At 41.1% G+C, this 18,547-nt stretch overlaps 1 protein-coding gene across 2 annotated transcripts in view; it reads left to right on the top strand.

Moving 5' to 3' along the window:
* Positions 1 to 2,120: 2,120 nt before the first annotated feature.
* LOC133403999 (potassium voltage-gated channel subfamily KQT member 5-like) overlaps positions 2,121 to 18,547 on the top strand; it is a 130,023-nt gene continuing 113,596 nt past the window's right edge. For both annotated transcript variants that reach the window (XM_061679534.1, XM_061679533.1), the window contains exon 1: positions 2,121 to 2,639. In XM_061679534.1, coding sequence (XP_061535518.1) covers positions 2,311 to 2,639 — 329 coding nt within the window. In that variant the 5' untranslated portion in view covers positions 2,121 to 2,310. The remainder of the gene's footprint in view (positions 2,640 to 18,547) is intronic.

Raw genomic sequence — 18,547 nt, 5'->3', positions numbered from 1 at the left:
GACAACGGAGACCCTGGAGTGTGGAACAGCTGAAGCTGTACATCAAGCAAGAATGGGAAAGAATTCCACCTACAAAGCTTCAACAATTTGTGTCCCCAGTTCCCAAACGTTGATTGAATGTTGTTAAAAGAAAAGGTGATGTAACACAGTGGGAAACATGAGCCTGTCCCAGCTTTTTTGGAACGTGTTGCAGCCATAAAATTCCAAGTTAATGATTTGCTAAAAACAATCAAGTTTATCAGTTTGAACATTAAATATCTTGTCTTTGTAATTAATTCAATTCAATAAAGGTTGAACATGATTTGCAAATCATTGTATTCTGTTTTTATTTATGGTTAACACAATGTGCCAACTTCATTGGAATTGGAATACATAATACATACAGAATGAATACAGAATGGAATACATAAAGTAATGGATGTATCCACCTTTTGTGACCTTTTGTTTTTTATTGGGCTGCTGTGAGATTTTTCAATTGTAAAATATGTGTGTTGGCTCCATCAGAAGCTTCCAAAGAAATGACACATCAAGTCCTGCCTGCTCTGCTTCTAAAAAAGAGTTGCATTCCAGCCAACATACTGCAAAACTATTCGTGAGTAAACTATATTATTATTAATATTCAGTCTACAAAAAAGAAATACGCACCCCAGTGGTTAAGTGAACGGAAACATGGACAGATGGCTTTTCCGTTCAAGAAAATTTGTTCATACTTAATTTCAGCTGTGTGTCCTGAAAGTAAGGAATTTCAAAGAAATCAACAAGGTATGAGAAATGTCATATCTGAAAGGTTTTAAAAGAACAACAAGAAAATGGGGTTTAAGATTGCCGCATCACATGAAGTAATGGAGATGTTTGCTTCCCTTACAATGGCAGCATACATTCATTTGTTTTATGAGTGGCAACGCTGTAAAAAATTAGCTTTTTAGTACCTTGAACGTGGAAAGGTGAGAACCAAATGAAAAAAAATTTTTTTTTTTTGCTTTTAAAGGGCTGTCAATGTTGATATTCAAGTAAAAGACGGAATAGAAGTGACAATGGTCAATTTCCGTAAAGGTGGCCTTTAAAACAACAGCGGCAATGCGCTGATGCGTTTGCTAGATGGCGCAGTTTTGTTACGTGCGGGACACACACACATGGCACACACGGGGAAGAACATGTTCTCAAATGTGCACGGTGAGGAGAGCGGGCACGCTCTGAAATTCGGATTGGAGTTGAATTTTGCCCGCATGGCGCACACAAGACGCTCCCATGCTCGCGTAATTATTCAGCCATTTCCTATATCACTGGCCACCGAGAGGGGAAGTGCACAGAGTTTCTCGTGAGTCAAAGCAGGCATGATGGAAAGCAAAAAGTGAAAGCACACTTTCACTTCACGCAACTGGCAAAAAAAAACAAAAAAAAAAAAACCCCACCACTTTCGTGGAAACTCTTCATTTTAATGTCAGCTTTGTCTCTTTTAACCCTCCAATTATATTTGGGATCAGTTTGATTCCGTCGTCATCATTTGTCAACGACTTTACTAATTTAATGAGGACAAACAGTTACACTAAATTAAGGTAAAGTAACATGATGATATTTTTTGGAGTCTGTCCTGTCCTGCGCGCATTTTTATAAAAAAAATTTTGGGGTGTGCATCTGTTCTTTTGGCTCAATTTGAACGTAAAACAAGCAGAGAAAAAGATCAAGGGGACACACACACACACACACACACACACAAACACACGTTAGGTTTGGAAACAGAAGAGTGAACCAAAAACGTATTTTCTTAGTTTATCGATAAAAGACTGAAGTATTAATTTGGAGATATTCTCACCGAAACGCAATTTAAACGGGATTCAAAGCTCGATCTAGTCCATCATGATCTATGATCGTTTCTGCAGATGTTCAGCCGGTTCTTCAGTGGTTATTATTATTATTATTTATTTTATTTATTTTTTCCCAGGCGAGCGAGTGGAAAATTCATCAGGGACTATGATACCTGATAGGCTTTCATTGTTTGGGAAAAAAAAAAAAAAAAAAAAAAAAAGAAAAGAAAAGAAAGGAAATGTTTTTTTTTTTTTTTTTTTTTTTTCGGCTGCTGCGCGTTGTGGTGCGGACGCGCGGCTTGCAGTCAACGGGCGCGCACACGCAAAAAAAGTGCAGCCCAAGTCCATAGTTCGGAGTCAATGCAGTACGCGGAGAGGTTGGAGCAGCTCGACGAGAGGAAAGAGAGGAGGGCGCTCAAAGTGTGACGGCTTCTCGCTCAGTCGGCTGTTTCACTCCCAGCTGCGTGTCGGGCACACGCTCTCGATTGCGCCCTCCGGTGATGCCATGCCACGGAAACACAGCGGAGACGAAGGCGCCACCGGGCTCTGGATGAGGACCTCGCCGGGCCACTGCGCCGTGCAAGATGTCGAATCCGGACGCAAGATGATGAACAGCGCGAGAGACGGCTTGCTGTCGGCCTCCAGCGCCGTCGGTGCCGGCGGTTCGGACAGCCTGCGAGAGAAGCGAGGAGCCCGGCTCAGCCTGCTCGGCAAGCCGCTCATCTACAGCGCGCAGAGCGGCCGCAGGAATGTGCGCTACCGGCGGCTGCAGAACTACCTGTACAATGTGCTGGAGCGACCGAGAGCCTGGGCCTTCGTCTACCACGCCTTTGTGTAAGTTCCGTTTCTTCTTCTTTTTTTGTCTTTTTTTTTTTTCTTCTTTTTTTTTGCGCGCGCGCACCTGTTGATGCTGCTCGTACTGCGTGCACGGACACCACCGCGCCCTCGTCATCAATCTGCTTTTTTTTTTTTTTTTTTTTTTTCAAAATGAAATAAAAACAACTGTTCGAGTGCCTTTGTGTAATCGTGGACTTGAGCGAAAGTGTCGGTTGGAGTGCGGTGACTGTTAAGGAAGGAAGTTGACACACGTGGCCCGGCTGCAGCAGTTGCGCGCGCCCTGAGAGACCGCATGAGGTCTGGCTCGGGTGTGACCGTGGCTGCATATCCATCTTCAATGGCGTCTGCTCGGGCCATCTCATTTCTAGGCTCAAACCGAGAGCAATTGCATCGCCGGGGATCACTTCAAACACAGAACCCGAGCGCAATAATAGTGACTCACGCACATGTAGGTTTCTATCATGGACAAATCCTATAAACGTGTGATTTGCGACGCCAAAAGTGAGGGACATTTTCGTCTTTGTCAGAACCACGGCAAATCTCAACTGAAGTGAAAACAAATAAAAAAAAATTTTTTTTTTAAATGAGGTGGTAAAGGGATTTATTTCCCAACAATGTAATCTGAAAGTACAAGTATTACCTTGCGCGTAAAAATGAGAAAAAGCGATTTTGGTGGACCTCTGGTTCCCGAAATCTGGCACACACACAAAAAAAAATGTAAATAAATTACAAAAATGGAAAATAGCAGCTGTTCTTTTTTCTGGATTTACCTACCTACCTACCTACCATACCTACTTTGAAATGCAGTTTTTACAATTACAAGTTACCATGTTGAAAAAGTAACTGTTCCAATTACCTTTACAAATTCATGTAAGTAATTATATTACATTACATTTTGATTACTTTTCCTTATTGCGAATGAATGCATCAACAGGACCCTTGGTTGTTTCCTTAAAAAAGACAAGGTAAATAAAGCAGGACAAAACATGGACAGCAGCAACACGGAGGAATGTGAACCGAAAAGCATTTATGATTATGACGCAAGAGATTCCGAGAAGCAAGATATTGCCCATCTATGTAGCCTTATTTAAAAGAATTGCATGATGTTGTTGGCTACATTTCCGAGTCCGTACTTTTTCACGTTTACTGAAGTAGGCTACGGGAGTTGAATTAGGTAGTATCTGTACTTCTACTTTAGTACAGCGTGTGGATATTTGACCACCTCTGTAGAAATGTTGCGTGGCTGGGTTCAACAGTATTATAAGAGCCAATACTGGAAAATACTCTTGTTTGCATGAGAAATGGAATGATTTTTAATTGGATCAATTTTTTCAATTCCCCATTCAAGAGAAAACAAAAGCCGTTTCTTTTTGAAAAGGCAACATTCTTCCCCCCCCCACCCCCCTCAATTGAAAGCAGGGATCTCTTAATGGTGTTGTAGTGGTATACTTGCCTGACCTTGATGAAGGCCGCTCGGGTTCACTTCCCCCAGGGACAGTGTGAATATGAATGGTTGTCTGTCTCTATATGTGCCCTGAGACCAGTCCAGAGTGTAGTCCTCTCTTTTGGCCAAAGTCTGCTGGCTTCAGACGTCAGCTCACCCCTCAACAGGATCAGTGGGATAGAAAACAGATGGATGGAATTCAAAACAGTTCCCAGGTTGCTTAATAACCTATCTATGACATGCTTAATTACCTCCTTCTTTGTCCATTTTGGGTCTCGTAAGCTTGGTCTTCGTCAGTCATACCCCACTTGGTTTGAAGTGGTATGTAGCCCTTGATCTTAGCCTACCCCTTCGCCTTATGGAGAACTGGGACACCCCTTTGTTCTCTATGACTGGACTTGAATGACTTCCTTCATGCCTGTTGAGCTTGACCTGGAGAAAACAGTGTCACCTGCGTTGAATGTTGAAAGTAGAATTTGACGTTACATGCTGACATGAGCATTGTTGCAGTTGAACATAAAATATGTTGGAGCAGTACACTTTGTTTGAGGTGGAACATAAAACCCTGATCTGCCTTCGTGATCATTCCGTTTCATGGCCATCAGTACAAGGAACATTCTATTTTGTGAACCAAGAAATAGAAAATGGTACGGTATGAAGTCTGCAAAAAAAAAAAAAAAAACCCCAAAAAACCAAGAAGCACCTTTTAAAATTATGCAACACCTTTACACCATGCTGCAAGGGCTCCAATAATGGACATGGGTCCTTTGAGCCATTTTTGTTTTTTTCTTCACTCAATGAGAAGGAGTCTGTTTATTGTTGCTTTACTCGAATGCTGTGGCTACACAGTTCCAAATTCCCCAAATTTGTCTGATGACACCCACATGCATGATTTTACTTCATAATGATTTTGGCATTTTTAACGCACTGGGATTGTCCAGATTGGGCGGCATGTTCCGCCAACACTGTGTTGCAAAAATGAGCAATGAAAACATAGTTGATGAAATACATATGTCAGCTACAGTCCATGGCTCTAATTCACTTTGATGTCCATTTTTTAACTGCCGTTTTGTTCTGGGCAGTGTTTATTATAGATATGAATTCCATTTTTGTAAGTCCATTTAAAAATGCATACATTAAACAAACACTTAAATGGGTACTTAGCCACTTTAAAAAAGATCTTGCTTCGGTTATGGGCTCTAGTTTTGTGACTGGTGCACAACCGGTGTGGTAATGGTAATTTCGTAAACAAGCTCAGGCCAGCGGATCCAAAAGTTGGTGGGCTGCCAAAACCGAGGCCCAAGTGTCCGAAAAAGTTCTTGTGGGTGTGTTTACAGCCGACTTCATTCGCTGCTAATCAAAGTGGCCCCTCTCATTCCCTTTAAATTCAGCGCAATGACGTTCTCGACGGAAACATCACTGTGTGGAAGAGGACGTTGCGCAATTGCAGCGATCCGTGCTTGCATGGAGCATTGTCACTGTTGCTGGCTGGTGTGGCAACCTACAATGTGAGCAGGTACCCTTATTAAATACAGAATGAGCTTGTGATAACCCCTGGCGCCTTAAATATGTCCGCGGATCTGTATCTGTCTGCCTATGCCCCAAGAAAATACACCAAAATCGTGTTAAGGCCAGCTGGGCCGGCAGTTAGACAAGGTCTGAGAAGGCATACGTTTAGACTGATGTTTCGACTGACGTTTAGACTGTACGTGCGCCCAGCGGACTGCACGCCCTCGCTGCGCCAGAGGGCACCGCTTGGCTCAGACCAGTCTGCCAAACTGGCAAACCCGTGCGGGAAACCAGAAACCACCAGCATTTCCGCCACGCCGCAGATGCGCCGGCTATGAGGATAGAGCCCGAACTCTTCCAAAACGTGCTCATATACTCAAGAGTAAAGTTGCAAATGACGTTGAAGACGCCACACGGTAAGATCATTTTTAAGGAGAGAACTTTATCCTTCCGCCTTCCTCTCCACCCCTTAAAATAGACTGCTTACTACATTCACTCTGCTTATATGAATATTATGTTACCAGGAGAAAGAGGTTTTCCATGATCTTCTCCACCATAATTGTTACAGGGATGTAACGTCCCAATTAACTCGCATCATAAAGTCACCTCTTCTTATTACTGCCATATTTTGTATGTATGGTTACAGTGTTTGCCTTAGACAAGAGTGGGGCCTTGTCATGAATAGACAAGTCCTGTTACTGCTAAGTCTTCAACCTTACTGTCGTCTTTATGTGACTGAAATATTTCCCATGTACCGTAGCTACAGTAATACAAGAATACACTTAGAAGGGTCCTGAAAGTAGCATGTGGGCATTTTAGCACTTTCTAGATGATTTGCGAAGCTGTGTGTAGCATGTGTAATGGGGAAGGGGGTCACGTTACCCCCAACAAAACATGAAATTATGACAGCCATTGTGGTGACTGCGGTAGCTTTGATAAAAGCTTCACAAAGAGATTCAAAAATGCAGCCATTGTAGATTCAAACCACCTGATGATTTCTCATCACAGAAAATTGCCTTTTTAATTGCTTGTCTACAAATAGGTCGGTTTCTTGAATGCCTACTCACCTAACAAGTGGGAAATTATATATGACTTGGCGGCAGACATAGACCAATTATGGGCCGGGCCGATTATCAACCCTTTTGTTTTCTTTAAAAAGGGTTGATAGGTAACTTTATAAGAGATGCTGCTGACCCTGGCAACTCCCAGCATTTTTTTGTTTTTGTTTGAACTTAAAGAGTGAAAGTTTAACATTTCAATTGCAGTATGTTGAACATTTGGAAAACTTGATTAGTTGTGAAAATATATAGCAACGCTATATATTTGTTAAAGTTTTTATTTAACTTTATAAGACACCACTGCTGACCCTTACAAGCGATGGCTGGAGTCTGGCCCACCGGACTACACGGACGCACGTCAAATCTGAAAGATCAGCATGCGCCACTAATTGCTAAGTGTAATCTTGCCATCTTGGTGAAGTACTGCTTGCACAAATGAAAATAAAAAAATTATGCTTTTACTCCGTTTTTATGGGGACCCACTTTTCTCTTCACTCTCTTGGCTTCTCGAGAACAAGTATCCGCTCACCTCATCGCAACACCCTAGTCCTCTTTGAGCGGAGCAGGATGAGCAGTAGCTCATTTCAATGAGATAGGGCAGCCCTTCTAAAAAAAACCAGGTTCATTTCAGTGAGACAAGAAAAATATTGTGAAATCTTACTTTTCTCATCTAAAAAAGTTGGTGTTTTGTTACAAATAATGTTATCTTCTAAGTTGTGTATCGATCCAGACGTAAATACCTGGAAATAAAAAGCTGAAATATTGCTCTCTTCTCTCAGGGTTTTTTTTTTTTTTTTTATGTCAAACCCCAATGTTTTTACTCTGCCACAAAAATAAAGGAATTTGCCTCACTGCTCCTATATTTTTTGAGTGGAGCGTACATACTGTATAGTACTATGGAGTGGACTGGATATAACTAGTCTGTTTGACAATTGTTTATATAAAATTGACATGACAGTTCATCATTTTCGTACATTTAAGAAGTAATAAAAAAAACAAATGAATTGGATCTCATTCACTAACCGCGCATACGCACAGATGTGTGCTTTAAATCGTGTGTATACACTTTTGACGCACAAACCTGTGATTTATCAATATGTTCGTACTTGTTTTTTGTTCGTACTCTGCGAACAAATTTAAAACTTCCTCGGACCACGCAAACGCAGAACTCATGAGAATCGGCTTTTTGAACAAAAATGTCAAACACTCATCTTTTACCCAAGATGCACAACGTATTGATACTACAGTCATTCATAAAAACAAAAATAATAATAATTTGAATGATAATAATTCAAATCTGGAATTTGCTAATGGGTTGACTAATGTCCTAACTGTGAAAAGGACACTTATCACCACTTTTACCCTCGTTCCATTCAAGTGCTTGTATGTGCTGTATGTATGTACTGTATGTGTGTGTCTGTGTGTTGGCAGTCGTCACGCAATGAGCACGGAAAAGCCATCAAAACGCTTGCATTAATGCAAGGATGAGATATCAATTACACATGCACGCTACCAATCTCAAACAATATTTCCTAAAATTTACAGTTGACAAATGACTGTCAAAAAGATCAGAGGTGCACGTCTCCGCTGGCTTGCTTGTGATGTAACTCCGATTGGCATGGCTTTATATATATTTTTTGTCGCTTCCAACACTAATTTCACGAATGTTATCAACTAGAAATGCCTCTCCTCCAACGGTGATTTTGCGTATACAGTGGAACCTCGATTTAACAGGATGGACCGTCTGGGAAAAATAGTTTTCAGTTGTCACCTAAACCTGAAAAGAAGAAAAATCTGTTAGTTCGGGAATTGTCCGCTTTTGTTTACTGGCGCTGTGGCGCAATATAGGCAGAGACTGGACACATATTTCCAGCTCTCAGATACACAATATGACTAGATCCAACCAACAGATGTGCCCTTGCCTACGTGGTGGCCATGTTGAATGTGGCAACATTCCATTCATCCATGCATTTTCCATAGCGCTTATCCTCACTAGGGTGGAACCTATCCCAGCTGACTAGGGGCGAGAGGCGGAGTACACCTTGAACTGGTTGCCAGCTAATCGCAGGACATTCCATCAAAGGCAATGCACTGACCTTTGGTGGCAAAGGTCAGTGCAAAGGCACATACACACACACAGCACGCACGCACACATGTACGCACGCACACACTGCGCTAACATAACAGTAATCTCTGCGAGACGAGCTCTTTTCAATATCAGGTCACTGCGTAATAAATCAAAGTTGATGAATGACATCATTACAACCTATGATCTGGACTATGATCTGGACGAAACGTGGTTAACAGAAAGTAGCTATAATACCATTTTAAATGAGGCAAAACCAGCAAATTTAAATTTTATGAAGTGTCGAATAGATAAAAAATGCGGCGGTATTGCTGTTATTTTTAAGTCATTATTTTAGTGTAAAGAAATTATACTGGGTGATTTTAGCTCTTTTGAATATCAGAATCAGAATCATCTTTATTTGCCAAGTATGTCCAAAAAACACACAAGGAATTTGTCTCCGGTAGTTGGAGCCGCTCTAGTACGACAACAGACAGTATGTATGTTTTTTAGTTGACGTGACCCAAAGGTTATTGTTTTAATAATTTGTAGGCCTCCAAGATACAATAGAACATTTATGGAGGACTTTTCAGAACTACTGTCAGTTATTTGTACTGACTACAACTATTTTGCCATAACAAGAGACTTTATCATTCATGTTGATAATAACATCCATCCATCCATTTTCTGGGCCGCTTCTCCTCACTAGGGTCGTGGGCGTGCTGGAGCCTATCCCAGCTATCTTCGGGCGAGAGGCGGGGTACACCCCGAACTGGTTGCCAGCCAATCGCAGGGCACATACAAACAAACAACCATTCGCACTCACATTCACACCTACGGGCAATTTAGAGTCTCCAATTCATGCATGATTTTGGGATGTGGGAGGAAACCGGAGTGCCCGGAGAAAACCCACCCAGGCACGGGGAGAACACGCAAACTCCACACAGGCGGGGCCGGGGATTGAACCCCGCTCCTCAGAACTGTGAGGCTGACGCTTTAACCAGTCGGCCACTGTGGCGCCTGTTGAAAATAACATGGAAAAAAAATCGAAAGAACTCTTTGCTATAGTAGACACATTTGACCTCTCTCAACATATTAAGAGTCCAACGCACACTCAAGGACACATATTAGACCGGTTCATATCTAAGGATGTTAAAATTGTATCAATTGAGATTAAGATTATGGCTATTTCTGACCATTTTTGTGTATTCTTTGAATTACAGATTCTTCCAAATGATCAGACAACCTCAATGTCTATTAAGAAAATGTACATAAATGAGAGTACCGCCACTAAGTTTATGGAGACCATAGCTGTGCCACAAACTGTGACTGCTGAGACAGTTGATGAACTTTTGGATAATTGGATTTCACTTGTAAAATCTCAAATGTCATGAATGCTGTCGCTCCTATTAAAACTAAGAAAATCTTGAGGCGATCTAGAAAACCGTGGAGGAGCACAATGATGTAAAGACCTCTCTCTGTAGGAAAGCAGAATGTAAGTGGAGCAAAACTAAACTCCAAATTGACTATGATCTCTACAGACAAAGTCTTTGTAATTTTAGTTAGGGCGCACACATTTTCTGAAATCATCAGTAAGAACTTCAAAAATACTCGCACTCTGTTTGCTGTGGTTGACAAGCTCACAACCCCCCCCCCCCCCCCACCCTCCCCGAATCATATAGCTCCAGAACACCTAACAGCAGATAAATGCAATGAATTTGCATGTTATTTTAGTGAAAAAATACAATCCATCAGGTGAAATATTAGCACAAATTAACAAAATGATAAAATGACACGACATCTGAAGCCTCCCAGAAAAAACTCTATGACCGTGTCAGAATTTGATAAAGTTTACAAAAAACTGTAGAGAAAATGGTTCAGCAGCTGAAATCATCAACGAGCTTTTCAAAGCTATTGCGAAGTCTGTGCTAGCTGATTTGCAGCTAATAATCAATTGCTCACTTCAGTCAGGCGAGTTTCCTAAAGCTCTTAAAGTAGCTGCCATTAAGCCTCTGCTAAAAAACAGAATGCTGGATGCTTCCATGTTAGCAAGCTATAGACCCATCTCAAATGGGTTTCATAGTCAAGATTGTTGAGAAATTAATCAACTTGAATCAACTCGCCAATTTCTTGAACTTAAATGGACTGTTTGACACATTTCAATCAAGCTTCCGAACTTATCACAGTACAGAATCTGGTCTTATCAAAGTGCTAAATGAAAATGGGTTGAATATTGATTCGGGAAAGGTGTCAATTCTGGTCTTGTTGGACCTCAGTGCGGCTTTTGATATGGTAGATCGTAATATACTGCTGAACAGGTTGGAAACATGGGGAGGACAAAATGAAAAGAAAAGAGGATTGCTATTAGTAAATACCTGGAGTCACTCTCTTTAAAAACCAAAGCGCAAGTCCAAAACCTTGGTTTTCTGATAGATTCCGACCTGACTTTCAACAGTCATATCAAATCAATTACTAAAACTGCCTTCTACCATCTGAAGAACATATCCAGAGTGAAGGCCTGCATGTGTCAAGCAGACCAGGAGATGCTCATCCTTCCTTTTATCTCAAGTAGACTTGACTATTGTAATAGTCTTCTGACAGGACTCCCTAAAAAGAGCATTAAACAGCTGCAGCTCATTCAGAATGCTGCAGCTCGGGTTCTGACCAGAACAAAGAGGTCAGAGCATATTACTCCAATTATAAAGTCTTTACACTGGTTTCCAGTCAGCTTTAGATTAGATTTTAAAGTTCTGCTACTGGTCTATAAATCACTAAACGGTTTAGGTCCTGAATACATGAATGAAATGCTCATGGAATGTAAACCCAGTAGGGCTCTGAGATCGACACACTCAGGTCAAATAGTGGAGCACAGAGTCCAAAGCAAACACGGTGAAGCAGCATTTAGCTATTATGCTGCACACAAATGGAATAAGTTGTCAACAGAAGTGACGTCAACCCCAGGTGTGCATGTTTTTAAGTCCAAGTTAAAAACTCTTCTTTTTCCCCATGCTTTTTTAGAGCATTTCCACTTTTAAATGCTGTTTTAATGATATTTTTATTTGTTTCCTCTTTGTTTTAAATGTGTCTAAGCTGTTTTTTCCCCTTTGTTTTTAAATGCTTTTAATCATGTAGAGCACCTTGAGTTACCTTATGTATTAAATGCGCTATATAAATAAATTTGCTTTGCTTTGCTTTGCTTTAACATTAAATTCTGTATACAGTGTGAGTCGGGGTGGATATTTGACTTTGTCAGAAACTTATAAAGCGCAACATCACTTATTTGTTCCTTTTTCCTGCACTGGTATTTACCTCAGACATGAATATATGAATTCCTTATGTGTGACAGCTGCAGAACTAAGCCTCTCTTTGTGCTGAGTTGAGTTGTGACTTGGGACCTAGCCTGCCAGCAATCCCACTCATACAGCCACACTTATACACATGCACAGTAGTACCATTCATCACACCTCTGGATTAACAAATTTATCCTTGCAAGTATGTTCAGGGGCAGTAAAGTGTGTGTGTGTCTGTGTGTGTGTGTGGGGGTGGGGGGGGGGACCAAATACAGTGTTCCTTCACTTTACAGGGCTGGTAGGCTGAACAATTGGGGTGCATGGTGGGGTAATATAAACTTGTTGCTCTCAAATTTCTATTGAATTTCATTTACTATACTAGTTTTCATTCCAAAACAGAAATTCAATGTTTATTTATATAGTTATTCTTATTGTATGTATTGCGGGATTAATATTGACCCATGCTGTGGAAACTGAACCATTGGTGGTAAATAACCTTATTGAAATGTTGGTAGAAAAACCCCTCATCATAGCTGTGGCATGAACCATTAGGTAGGAAGTTGCAGGAAACAAGCAGGCTTCAGAGCAGTCAAACTCCAGGGTTTTCCGTTCTTTCGTGTTGTTTTCTCTTTTAACATTGGTTAACTTCTTTTGAATGTTAAAGGACCCATATTTTACCAAAGCAACTTTTTCTAGTATTTAGGATGCTATATTGGCTTTATGGTGCCTGAGTAAACATGTGAAATATGAATTAAATCAGAATCAGAATCATCTTTATTTGCCAAGTATGTCCAAAAAACACACAAGGAATTTGTCTCCGGTAGTTGGAGCTGCTCTAGTACGACAACAGACAGTCAATTGACAGAAAACACTTTTGAGACATAAAGACATTGACAAAACGGCCAAACTGAGCAATCGGGGGAGAAGAGCCTTGGTGAGAGAGGTAAAGAAGAACCCAAAGATCACTGTGGCTGAGCTCCAGAGATGCAGTCGGGAGATGGGAGAAAGTTCTAGAATGTCAACCATCACTGCAACCCTCCACCAGTCGGGGCTTTATGGCAGAGTGGCCCAACTGAAGCCTCTCCTCAGTTGCAAGGCACATGAAGGCCTGCATGGAGTTTGCTAAAAAACACCTGAAGGACTCCAAGATGGTGAGAAATAAGATTATCTGGTCTGATGAGACCAAAATAAAACTTGTTGGCCTTAATTCTAAGGGGTATGTGTGGAGAAAACCAGGCACTGGTCATCACCTGTTCAATACAGTCCCAACAGTGACGCATGGTGGTGGCAGCATCATGCTGTGGGTGTGTTTTTCAGCTGCAGGGACAGGATGACTGGTTGCAATCGAAGGAAAGATGAATCCGGCCAAGTACATGGATATCCTGGACGAAAACCTTCTCGAGAGTGCTTAGGACCTCAGACTGGGCCGAAGGTTCACCTTCCAACAAGACAATGACACAGCTAAAATAACGAAGGAGTGGCTTCAGAACAACTCCGTGACTGTTCTTGAATGGCTGGGCCATTCAAGAACAGTCTGACTTAAACCCAATTGATAATCTCTGGAAAGATCCGAAAATGGCTGTCCACCAACATTCAGCATCCAACCTGACAGAACTGGAGAGGATCTGGGCGGAGAAATGGCAGAGGATCCCCAAATCCAGTTGTGAAAAACTTGTTGCATCATTCCCAAAAAGACTCATGGTTGTATTAGATTAAAAGGCTGCTTTTACTAAATAGTGAGCAAAGGGTCTGAATACGTACGGCAGTGTGATATTTCAGTTTTTCTTTTTTAATAAATCTGCAAAAATTTCAACAATTAATTTTCTTCTGTCAATATGGGGTGCTGGGTGTACATTAATGAGGAAAAAATGAACTGAAATGATTTTAGAAAATGGCTGCAATTTAACAAAAATGAAAAATTTAATGGGGTCTGAATACTTTCCGTAACCATTGTATATATCCATCCATCCATCCATCCATTTTCAGAGCCGCTTATCCTAACTAGGGTCGCGGGAGTGCTGGAGCCTATTCCAGCTATCATCGGACAGGAGGTGGGGTACACCCTGAACTGGTTGCCAGCCAATCGCAGGGGACAAACAACCATTTGCACTCACATTCACACCTACGACCAATTTTAGAGTCTTCAATTAACCTACCACGCATGTTTCTGGGATGTGGGAGGAAACCGCAGTGCCCGGAGAAAACCCACGCATGCACGGGGAGAACAAGCAAACTCCACACAGGCGGGGCCCCTGTGAACCCCGGACCTCAAAACTGTGAGGCAGACGTTCTAACCAGTCGCTCACCGTGCCATATATATAATATCCATCCATCCATTTTCTGAGCCGCTTCTCCTCACTAGGGTCGCGGGCGTGCTGGAGCCTATCCCAGCTGTCATCGGGCAGGAGGCGGGGTACACCCTGAACTGGTTGCCACCCAATCGCAGGGCACATACAAACAAACAACCATTCACACTCAGATTCACACCTATGGGCAATTTAGAGTCTTCAATTAACCTACCACGCATGTTTTTTGGGATGTGGGAGGAAACCGGAGTGCCCGGAGAAAACCCACGCAGGCACGGGGAGAACATATATATATATATATATATATGTATATATATATATAAGCCACAAGGGTTATAGCAAAATGTTGCAGCTTATGGTCAGAACTTAACGATGATAGATAGATAGATAGATAGATAGATAGATAGATAGATAGATAGATAGATAGATAGATAGATAGATAGATAGATAGATAGATAGATAGATAGATAGATAGATAGATAGATAGATAGATAGATAGATCGATCGATCGATCGATAGATTGATTCGACTAAAACGGATCCCCCCTGCACGGAACACTATAAAATTTTAAACTTTTTTACATCTTTATGACTTGACCCAGGACACATAACTCACTTGTTAATATATTTCAAACCAGTGACATGACCACCACCACACCCACTACTCTTCTTCTTCTACTCTTCTCTTGCCTTGTGAGAGCAACGTCCCCCATTGTCCCACCTAAAGTAAGAAGTATGCTGCAGGCTAACAGGTTAAATGTTATTTTTAGCATACAATGCTTAAAACTTGTCTGCGACTAGCTCTAAAACCGTGATATGTTGTACATGAGCAGAATATCGATCATTAACACGTTCAATATGCACATACCATGTCTAATTACGTTTTATTTAGTGACAGTAATCCCTCGTTTAGTGTGGGAACACTATAAAGGTTCTGGAATACCCTGGGTTCTGGAATACCCCCGCAAAAGGTAAAATCCGTGAAGTAGCAACCAGATTTTCTTTTCAAATTATTTATACATATTATGAAGCTTTATGATCATCCCCAGGCTCTTATTAATCTTTCCCACATTCCTATTAACCTCTCCTATACTCTTATAAACAAACACTTTCTATACTTTTAAGCAGCTTTTAAACTCTTAATCATACAGTTATGCACAGTAGTACTGTGTAGGCATTTATTTTACCACAAAAAATATCCAAAAAAATTGTGTGCTAAATTATGTGCGATATGAATATTAAAAAAATAATAATAATCTGCAATGCACTGTATCCACAATAGGTGAACCACAATATAGCGAGGGGACCCTGTATTTCCAATTCTTCTATTTGGCTAATTCCAATCAAGAGCATGTGTGTTCTATGTTTATGCAATCACTGAAAACAACCTGACAGACACCACAGCTGATGGTGATCGCCTGCTTGAAGCGTCACATTACAATTCTATATTTACTCAGAGAGAGTTCCCACACCCTGTTTCTGAGAGGATCTTTTGTTTAAAGGAGAAACAAGACCTTCATGGCATAAAGTGCATTTACGCAAGCATTGTGGTTTATTGTACTTCAAAGCGAACAACATTAATCAAAACAGCACCTGCCTTCTTCATGGCAAAACGTCTCAGATGTCTCCCAGCTTGGATGGTTGAATTTGATCCGTCACTTTTAGAAAAGTCTTTTATATTTTTCAATTTGAGTAAGCCTTTACTCAAATTGAAAAAAATCAATAATTCCAAAATTCAAAAAGTAAAATTTTCATAGATTATAGATTCAAGGTCCACAATTTAAACAATTTCAATTATTTATTTGTGTATTTTTACATAATTTGGGCTTCCAGCTCATAAAACCAACAAAATCAGAAATTCAAAAAATTTGAAAACTGTGAAGAAATCAGCCCACATTCTGCAGGCCATAAATGTTTTAAACGGAGTGCCGCACACTAATCATCTGCTAAACTCAAAGCACCTGCACAGGTTTCCCCAGGTGTCATTAAATTGCTTCAGTTTGGTTTAATTGTCTCAGTTGGGTTCATTATGGGGAAGACTGCAGACTTGAAAGAGAAAGAGTGGAATGAGAAAAACCACCACATTCAGACGGTTCCGGGAGATGGGCTACAACTGTCGTGTTCCTCGCGTCAAGCTACTTCTGAGCCTGAGCCAACATAGGAAGCGTCTCAACTGGGCCAAGGAGAAGAAGGATTGGACTGTTGGCCACTGGTCCCTTGTCCTCTTTTCCGATGAAAGTAAAGTGTGCCTTTCATTCGGGAGTCAGGGTCCAAGGGTTCGGAGGAAGACTGGTGAAGAACAGAATCCAAGATGCTTGAGGTCCAGTGTGAAATATCCACATTCAGTCATGATTTGGGGTACAATGTCAGGTGCAGGTGTTGGTAAACTCTGCTTTCTTCAATCCAAGGTCACCGCAAACGTCTACCAGAATGTTTTAGAGGACTTCATGATTCTTTCTGCTGTGGATCTGTATATGGAGGTACCGCCCATACCGCCAGAAGCACCAAAACCTGGCTTGATACCCATGCCATCACAGAGCTTGACTTGCCACCCAACTCGTCCGATCTAAACCCCATTGAGAATCTAAGGGGTATTATCAAGAGGAGAATGAGGGGCACCAGACCCAAAAACAAAGAAGAACTGACAGCAAGCATCAAGGAAATCTGGGCTTCCGTAACTCACAGGGTGATTGCCCCAAATGCCACGGCGCATCGAGGCAGTGATTAAAGCAAAGGGTTTCCCAACCAAGATTAACATACGGTTTTGAAAGTACCCTATTTTGATTGATTTAATGGGACCCTGATTTCTTTCTTTTTTTCCTACAAAAACAAAAAAATGGTGATTCTTCACAGTATTCTAATTTTTTGAATTCCTGATTTCGTGGGTTTTATGAGCTGGAAGCCCAAATTATATACTGGAATGGAATAATGGAAATAAATAAACCTTTCCATGATATTCTAATTTTGTGGAAAGGGTCTGTAAATGCTGTCATATCCAGTGATCTGTCCAGAGACTGCTAGATTTTAAAAAAATATTATTATTATTTGGATTTTATTTTCAAACAAGAAAAAGTAACAGAAAAACAACAAAACAATTTTTTTTAACAAAAATAAAAATAAAGTTAAATTTCACATCTTCAAAAAGGAGTAGGAAAAGGAGTAGGAAGAAGTAAAACTATTTCTGCCCTTATCTCAACTTCCTTATAATCCTATAGAACATCAATATAGTACGATAATAATATGATAATATAATAACAATGATTCGTCAGAAACATTAATATGTAAACACATCCTTATTCGTATATACACTAATACAATAATACAAATGATTATATCAGTAACAGCAGTATCTTTGATTTTAATAAAAAGAAATGCTCAATCATTTCAACTTTTTCAACCATGGCCACATGTGTTTGTTTATGTTTTTGTTTCCATGTACAGGTATTTTGGCTTCAGAGGTTCAAATAAACGGAGGTTCATGCTCTCAAGTGTGAACAATGTTGACGAACTCGCCTGTGTGGAGTTTACATGTTCTCCCCGTGCCTGCGTGGGTTTTCTCTAGGTACTCCGGTTTCCTCCCACATCCCCAAAAAACATGCATGGTAGGTTGATTGAAGACTCTAAATTGCCCGTGGGTGTGAATGTGAGTGCGAATGGTTGTTTGTTTCTATGTGCCCTGCGATTGGCTGGCGACCGGTTCAGGGTGTACCCCGCCTCTCGCCCCAAGATAGCTGGGATAGGCTCCAGCACGCCCGCGACCCCGGTGAGGATAAGTGATACGGAAAATGGATGGATGGAAGATTCCACACATGACAAGGAAAAAAATGAGAGAGAGAGCAAGCTTCAGTTTGCAGCGAGTTTGAAAAAGGTTGGGGACCCCTGGGGCACATCTTCATGGAAATTGTCTCTTTGGGCTGTCCTTTGAAGGAGTCTATGGGTTCTGCAGCACGCCTCCGCACTGATACAGTCATCCTACGCAGCAACCCTATGAATCTTCTCTGCAGTCGCTTGGAGCAGATCCTTCCTCGTGTTCTATTAGTGCAGGTCTGGGTCAGACGCTATGCATGTCATGCCATAGAATGTTAGTTTGCAAAGTCCATGTTGGAATGTCTGGAGGACCTGTTGGCCACCGTTCTGGGTTTTTGTGGAGTTTTTTCTCTACTCTTCTCAAGGTGTGCATGACATCATTGGGGCTGACTTAAAGGTGTGGCATACTGTATCTTTGCGGCGCAGC

Source organism: Phycodurus eques, chromosome 6 (genome assembly GCF_024500275.1).
Source record: "Phycodurus eques isolate BA_2022a chromosome 6, UOR_Pequ_1.1, whole genome shotgun sequence".
Classification (NCBI taxonomy): Eukaryota; Metazoa; Chordata; class Actinopteri; order Syngnathiformes; family Syngnathidae; genus Phycodurus; species Phycodurus eques.
The sequence above is the reverse complement of the archived record's forward strand: the minus strand, read 5'-3'. Positions and strand labels throughout refer to the sequence as shown.